At 39.1% G+C, this 8044-nt stretch overlaps 1 protein-coding gene across 1 annotated transcript; it reads left to right on the top strand.

The window, feature by feature from the left end:
• Positions 1-2463: 2463 nt before the first annotated feature.
• On the top strand, positions 2464-7808 carry FGG (fibrinogen gamma chain). The gene is made up of 10 exons (XM_058839009.1): positions 2464-2617; positions 2710-2754; positions 3194-3377; positions 3482-3575; positions 4538-4668; positions 5299-5432; positions 5568-5752; positions 6426-6703; positions 7036-7205; positions 7582-7808. Exons 1-10 carry the CDS (start codon positions 2546-2548, stop codon positions 7594-7596), a joined length of 1308 nt encoding a protein of 435 aa, XP_058694992.1. The 5' UTR covers positions 2464-2545; the 3' UTR covers positions 7597-7808.
• Positions 7809-8044: the final 236 nt, after the last annotated feature.

Below are 8044 nucleotides of genomic sequence, written 5' to 3'. Positions count from 1 at the left end.
AAAGGTGAAATAACATAAGAATAGAAAAAAGAAGGAAATATATGAAATGATTCATGACCATGTAATCAGTAAAGCAAACAAAAATTTTCTGAGGTTTAAATATTTACATCTTCTGCTAAGAAGTTCCACAGTTGTAACCACAAATACAGCTAAGCAACACTTATAATTGCAGTGTGCAAATATTTGGTAATCATTGAGGCAATGTTGAAAATTGACTCCTTCATGAATGTAAATATATACAGTGATAATTTTGTGTAACATAAGCATCTGACTGAAAATTCAGGTTTCCTATTCCTAGCCCATTTGTAGGGATAATGATCTTTGTTTTTCCCACCAATGAGACATTTACCTTGAACACTGAAACTCTATTTATACATTGTTATAATGTTATTATAGCCGTTCTCATGCTTTAATTAAAAAGTCTTAGAGTTTCTAACTCAAGATTAACTAGGCTTTTACTGCCAGAATTCACTGTTCTATGACTCATGAAATTCTTGCCCAGGAACACAAGACAATTTTTTTTCGTTTTCTGCTACCAAATAGTCTTCTGACAGAGTTTCAAGCCTATATGTACTAGTTCTAGTGGCAAAAGGAAAAGATGTATTCTTTATTCTGACAGAGGATGAGGGATACTTGAATTGTGCTACGTGGTTCACCATTGCATCATGAACAGTACGTGCCCATCTGTACTGTGCAGTATACACCTGTGTTAATGCTGGTACTTTGTAAAGCTCATACCAGCAACCTGCTCATGATATTTTGTCATATCTAAGGGAATCCTGCTGGTGCACAGCCTCTGGAATGGTATCTCTAGGACCCTGTAGACCCTTGTGTCATGAACTGCAAAGAAGAAGCAAAGCAAGTTCAGTATATGAGCAGCAGTGACAAGGAGGGTCAGCGGTAGTTTCCTCAGTCCATGTTAACAGCACCAGTGAAGCAACAGTAAAAAAACCACAACAGCAGATAGACCTCTACCCAGTTCTATTTCCTTTATTTTCACACTTTATGAAACAGAAGTAACTCTGTAAAAAGTGGAACCATGTTCTATTTGTATCAGTAGGGTAAACAAGAGCACATTCTGCACGTGGCTCTTGAAGGTAATTAATACCAGATTTGGAAAGACAAACCTTTTGCATCAGTCATCCTTTGGAAAACAGTTTTGGCAGCCTGGCAGCTAACTCACTGGTCATCAGTACAGTTACTGGAAAGCTGACTCTGCCAGGAGCAATGCTTCAGCCTCACATAAGTGTCCAATCAGTTTGATTTTCGGCATCTTAAGCACTCACATTTCCTTCTGGCAATATGTGGGTGGATCTCTGAACATGACGGGAGTCTTCTGTTTGACCTGATTTGACTAGATAAAAAGAGGATATACAAGTCAGGAGCTCTCCATGTTTCAGGGCATAATTCTATCTAATTTTCTAACAATCAGGTTCCTATAGAATACTTTTTTCTCATGTTTTAAGTACCTATTAAGCCAAGTTGAAACATCGATCCTGCTGTACAGAGATGAAGTCATTTGCCTGAAATCACAAAGCTGACTCCAGTTAACAACAGATCTATCTGTGAATCCCATTCTCACCATTCTTCTCATCATTTGGTCAACAGTTGTTGACCAACATTTGGTTCTAACAGAGTCAAAAGCTTCCTCATCACACATCGTGCTGTACAGGCACAAAATCAGGCTTTCTCTGCAGACTCCATAGTTCAGAGACCAGGTCTAGGTCATGGGTGGAAAGGTGTTAATGCTGCCAATACAGATAGCGTGCAAAAGGACATACTGCAGTAATTTGTTGGAACAAAGCCCATAGTGAACACAGGGCTTGTCAGCACTCTTGTAGCATTATTGAATAAGGCAGATACCAACAACAATATTTCCCCAGCAAGGAAGCATTGACCAAAGCCATTGGAATGGACTCACTGTGTTGAGGGATAGGGAACATTAATATTTCATTGCCTGTGAGAAATACCACAGACTTCTTTTCCAGATATGCTACTGCCCAATGACTTCGTACCTTTCTCTGCCTCAATTTTGTCATCCAGAGAATAGGGAAAATAATGTTGAGTCTCTTTGCAAAACATGTAGAGATCTGTGGTGGGAGAGGCCTACATAATCCCAAAATATCATTTATTGTTAAGACATTGTTAGCTGGTACAGATAATTCAAATTGCTCCTGTGGCTCTTCCCTGTACTACTAGAGTGAAACTTCTGCCAGCCCCATTACGGAGCGCTGTGTGAGTTTGATTATGCTTGTGACTAGGTGTAGCATCTCCATGCCTTGTCTCACCTTCCTGCCTCCCCTGAAACCTGGCTGGAGCAGAGTTCAAGCGACTAAAGCGCAGAGCGGGTTCTGAAAATGGGAGGAGCGTATGTGCAAATTCTGGGAATCCACCTCAAATCCCTACCCCACCTCTTCCCACCACCTCCCAGTGCCCGCCCCCAGCTTCAGCCTTCTGCCTTAAACTGCTGCCACCCTGGGCTTGGTTGAACACTCAGGGCTGCTGCCTGCACAGCTGACCCGGGTGATCGGGGGGGACAGACACGATGGGGCTGAGGTTGTGCAGCTGGACTCCCCTGGGGTCTCTCCTGTCCCTGCTCTTCTCTACCAGTATGGCGGTAAGTGAAGAGACAGAGTTTAGGAAAAGTGTTAGCACAGAAAGTGATGTTGGAGAAATTCCACTAAAAATGGCCCTCTTTCTTCTCTTCAGTACATTGCTACCAGTGAAAACTGCTGCATACTGGATGAGAGATTTGTAAGTACCTGAACAGTTTTCTTTTATCTTAAGAATGCAACTAAAGCTTTCCTATGCTGATTATTAACTGGCATTATCACTTGAACCTCCTCATTGTTTTCAGTACTTATTGCATGTGCTTTGCTTAAATGTGTTATTTATTGATAACGGCATATGCTTGGTAAAAGTGTACAGGAGGCTGCACAGTGGATGAAAGCACATATCCAGCAGAGGCTACAATAATGGCATGCACTGTTCTCTTGCCAAAGTGTGCACATAGTGTGAAAGTAAAACTGTCTCTGAAAATTCAAATACAGCAGACAAAGTCTGCTGCAAATGCCTGCCCTTTTTTACCCTTTGTCCTTTGTGTCAGCAGTGTTTGAAAGTTCCTCTGCCCAAATATTCTGCTCTGCTTTCTTTGCCCCTGAAACATTGCCAACCATTTCTCTTTACTCCCTAGGGTAGCTTCTGCCCAACAACTTGTGGCATTGCAGATTTCCTTAGTAAATACCATCCCTCTGTGGATAATGACCTGTTGGAAATGGAGAGAATTTTGCAGCGGATTTCTAATGCCACAGTAACAGCAGATCACCTGATTGAACACATTCGAGACCTCTATCCTTCAGACAAGCAGACATTACCAAGTGAGCATACAAAAATAAGTGCACAACTGAAGAATATTATTTATGTGGTTTTCTTTTTTTAATTTGCCTAACTACAATTATTTTGTACATATTCTGTTTTATAGATTCCATTGATGATTTCACTCAGAACTCCAGGAAAATAATTGATGAAATTATCAGATATGAGAACACTATATTAGCTCATGAAACTACTATACAGTAGGTATCTCCCACTTCTTTTATTAGTGACAATACAAATTGTTTTCTTTCTGTTCTTTTGTCAAGTGCCAAAAAGCCTCTCTCAGAAAGGTTTTGTTGTGCTCTTGTGGACAGTTCTGCCCACACTGTCATTAGTAGCTACCTAGCAAGACACAGAAGGATCATGAAGATCTGATACTGACTTCTCTGCCCACCTGTATAAACCAATAATTGTGAAGAAGTGCAAGATAAGAATGTAATGAAGCCTGGCAATATTTTTATTTATGTTTCTTCTGCTGTGCCAGCTATCCCTAAATTCTTTTTCATGACCTTTGGATGTCATGAGTTTTTGCTGTAAAGTAGAGTATGTGGAATATTTATGCAATTATTCACTCTGGCCAATTTTGCTGCATATATCCATGAAAATTAGCTCAGTTACCTAGCTCTAAATCATAAGTAGCTATAAAATCAGTGATAGTCTTTTATAAGTTCACATTGCAAATAAAATTGCAGATATCATTAATGTTTCTAAATTTTAAGGATATGTTTTTTGACAGATCTCCACTTCTATGATATTATGTCAAAGATTATTTGGATATTCTGACACTTACAGCAATTTATTTAGAGCACTTATGTTTTACAAATACATCCATAATTGAAGAGGAGTTTATCATTTAAGTCAGGAGAGCAAAGTAAAACTTTCCATAAAGTTATATTCATACATTAATTACTGATTAGAGTTTTGCTGATTAAAGTCAAGTTTTACATATGGTTAAGTTTTGCATGAGGTTAAGCATGCACTTTTCTATTTTGCCGGTCCTTAACTCTAAATTCCAGTGCTAGCAGAGGCACCCTGTTTTGCAGGGGTGCATGTAGCAGCACGTTAGATGCATGAGGAAAATAAATGGTCCAGGGAAATAAATGTGGATTACACATTCTCAAATGGCTGATAAAATAACCCATTTTTATGTCTCTCTGTCCAGAGAGTTGACAGATATACATATAATGAACGGCAACAGGATCACAGAGCTGACAGAGAAGATTGCCCAGCTTGAAGTACTCTGTCAGGAGCCTTGCAAAGACAGAACTGAAATTCAGGAGACAACTGGAAGAGGTGTGCAAAATGCTTCTTGTATGGTGGAGGGTTAATGCAGCTACAAGTGCTGCTGCTTGGCATCGCATCAATGATTTATTTGTAATCTTATGGGTCATAGACTTCTGCAAAGATATATAAAATTACAAATTGTAAGACCAGCCAGTATAAGTTTGATGCTCTGCAGGCAAGGATTCAGGTGGAACATAGTTCTTGCTTGACCTTTTTGGCCAAAATACGATTATCCCAAAATGTGTGCTAAACATGAGGGACATGACTAGAGTTTCGATGGACCTAGGACAAAGAGAAGATAACTCATTACCACATTTCTACTAAGCCATGTGGGGGGGAAAAAAAAAATATTCCATTAGGTCTAGAAATGTCTTTCTTTGTTGCTGTAGAAATCAATGCAACGACTATGTTTCACACTGCCTAAACTCTACATGACATTCACCTTACACAAGTCCTGTGACCCTCAGTAGGATTTTTTACGGCAATGACATTGAAGTATGTGGACTAAATAGCTAACTTGGCAACAATGGTATTTAGATAAATTGCATTTCTAGCACTAATAAAGTTATAATATAAAATAAATGTAAGGATAGAGCTGTAGCTAGATTGAAAATGATCTTTGGAATATCTTTACTTCAGATTGTCAAGACATTGCAAACAAAGGTGCAAGGAAAAGTGGTCTGTATTTTATCAAGCCTCAAAGAGCCAAGCAGTCATTCCTAGTCTACTGCGAGATTGACTCATATGGCAATGGTTGGACAGTACTACAAAGGGTATGCCACTTTATATTATTTCTATAAACAAACTTATTGCATCAGCACTGTTTTTATTTACCTAGATATGATACATATCTTTTTGAATGAGGTTTTTATTTTTGGTTTTGCTATTCTTTGATTTTTTTTCCCCAGAGGCTGGATGGGAGCGAAGACTTCAATAAAAATTGGGTTCAGTACAAGGAAGGATTTGGACATCTGTCTCCAGATGACACCACTGAGTTCTGGCTGGGCAATGAAAAGATACATTTAATAAGTACACAGTCCACTCTGCCGTACACCTTACGAATAGAGCTGGAGGACTGGAGTGGCAAAAAAAGGTATTTGCTTATGATGCTTCTGAAAATGACAGCTTAAAACCTACTGCTCCCACTGCTGCATCTGTTTGTACTGATAAAAGTTCTCTCCTAAAAAATTATGAACCCTTAGACCAGCTAACCTGTGCATGGAACTGCTTTGGCTCCTGAACTTACAGGTATGACAGTAGTCACTGGTGTGACTTGTTGCCAGACACATGTCCCTGTCAGAAGGCCACATGCTATCAGCACTCATTAATTAGGCAAAAGGAATCTGTTTCTTCTCTTCAAGTTTCTTTGTCTTACGTATCTTATGGACTGCATTATCATTATAGGCCCCTTCTATTTTGTTCTGTTCTCTTCTATTATTTTATTTTTTATTTGTATTTCTACTATGAACCTGGAAGATTATATATATATATATATGTGTGTGTGTGTGTATGTGTGTATGTGTGTTGATAGTGTAGATATTTCATACATCACTAAAGACTAGAGGTCAGAAAATATGTCTAATACTGGAGCACAAAAGTTGATAGGATGTGTGTCACCGAACCCACAATCACATAAAAACAATTCCTTTTAAAAGGCTAGGATGCAATCAATGCCTTTTCTGCAGTTTTAACACTGACGTATTTTTCATTAGTGCATGAGCTGGGAATGCAGCATGCTCATATTCAGCGCTGCCCTCTGTTCACAGCACTGCCGACTACGCTGTATTCAGAGTGGGAAGTGAACAAGACAAGTATCGACTGACTTACGCCTACTTCATTGGGGGTGATGCCGGGGATGCCTTTGATGGATATGATTTTGGAGATGACCCAAGTGATAAATCCTACACCTACCACAATGGCATGCGGTTCAGTACCCACGATAATGACAACGATAACTATGAAGGCAACTGTGCTGAGCAAGATGGATCTGGGTGGTGGATGAATAGATGTCATGCTGGCCACCTTAACGGCAAATACTATATAGGTAAGGTGTCTTTTAAGTGCTTATAGCCCAGAACACCACATTTCAGTGACAAACACATTTATAGAGTACCCCTTGCCTTCTGGATTTTCCAATCTGGCGTACCCTTTCTTTGCAATAGCTGTTAACACCAGTAGTAGTAATTTATGACTGCTCTCCATTCCAAAGTGTGAGAATCAATCCTGTGAGAAACAAAATAGGGTGAGAAAGGCGGTGAGCAGGGTCTGTTAGGACACCCAGGGTTGCCATGGAGGTGTCAGGACTAGAAAAATGTATGGGCACAGTAACCATTTTAGAAAGCAACCAACTCTTTTGCTTCAACTGGTTTTTCTTAGGTGGTGTGTACACATCAGAAGATGCTGGTCCATCTGGATATGACAATGGCATTATCTGGGCAACTTGGCGTGACCGGTGGTACTCCATGAAGAAATCAGCAATGAAAATCATCCCATTCAACAGACTGTCAGTAGATGGACAGCAGCACAACTTAGGCAATGTCAAACAGGTTCGACCACAGGGCCAAGGGGATACTTAAAATAAACACAGAACACTGTAATAATTTCAAACACTGAGCATGGGTGGCTGAAATTAAGTCCATTGCATCTTAGAGAAGTTGGCTTTGTTTACCATTTTGTTACAGAACTATTAGTACTTTGATTTTAGTGCACCTTCTACAATTACTATTTCTTTTAATGGATAGATAAATGGATAGTCTCATGATCAGGAATAATCCCTTGCCTTTGTGTATTTTAAATGCTACATTTTTAATTCCCAACTAATATAGCTATGTATGAACTATACTATCTACATGTCATCATAGCCTTATGAACTTCTTTCATTGGAAGAACATTAACATATTCTTTTTTTTTTTTCCATGTCAGGTTGGAGACGCATAAAGGACAATTTGACAAAGACCAGTCTGAACAGGAAAAGCAAATATTTTCTGTCTTAGACACCAAAGTTAGCAAATATTGAACAGTTCATTTTTGACTATAAAACAACATTGACTGTAAGATACCTAAACCTGTTCCCTGAGAAGTGCTTACCTCTGTAGATGGTTATTTTTTCTGTACGCATTCTCAATAAATTTTTGATTATTATAGAAAAAGTCTGAGCTTGTTATCTGTGGTCTAAGCTGGCCAAACAAGACAAGGAAAACTTTTGGCAGTTGTATCAAACCTACTTGATTCAGTCACTCCTGAATTTCACACCAGCAGTTTCTGCTCTTTGTTTAGAGGCATGTGTTCAACCTATTTCTCCATAAATGTGACTAGTATCCCTAAGTTTTCAAGGTTTCTAATAAAATTGTTTGGTGACATAGATCAAAGTACATAGCAGCTTGGA

This window comes from Poecile atricapillus, chromosome 4, assembly GCF_030490865.1.
Source record: "Poecile atricapillus isolate bPoeAtr1 chromosome 4, bPoeAtr1.hap1, whole genome shotgun sequence".
NCBI lineage: Eukaryota > Metazoa > Chordata > Aves > Passeriformes > Paridae > Poecile > Poecile atricapillus.
Note: the sequence above shows the minus strand (reverse complement) of the source record. Positions and strands in the feature narration are given on the sequence as shown.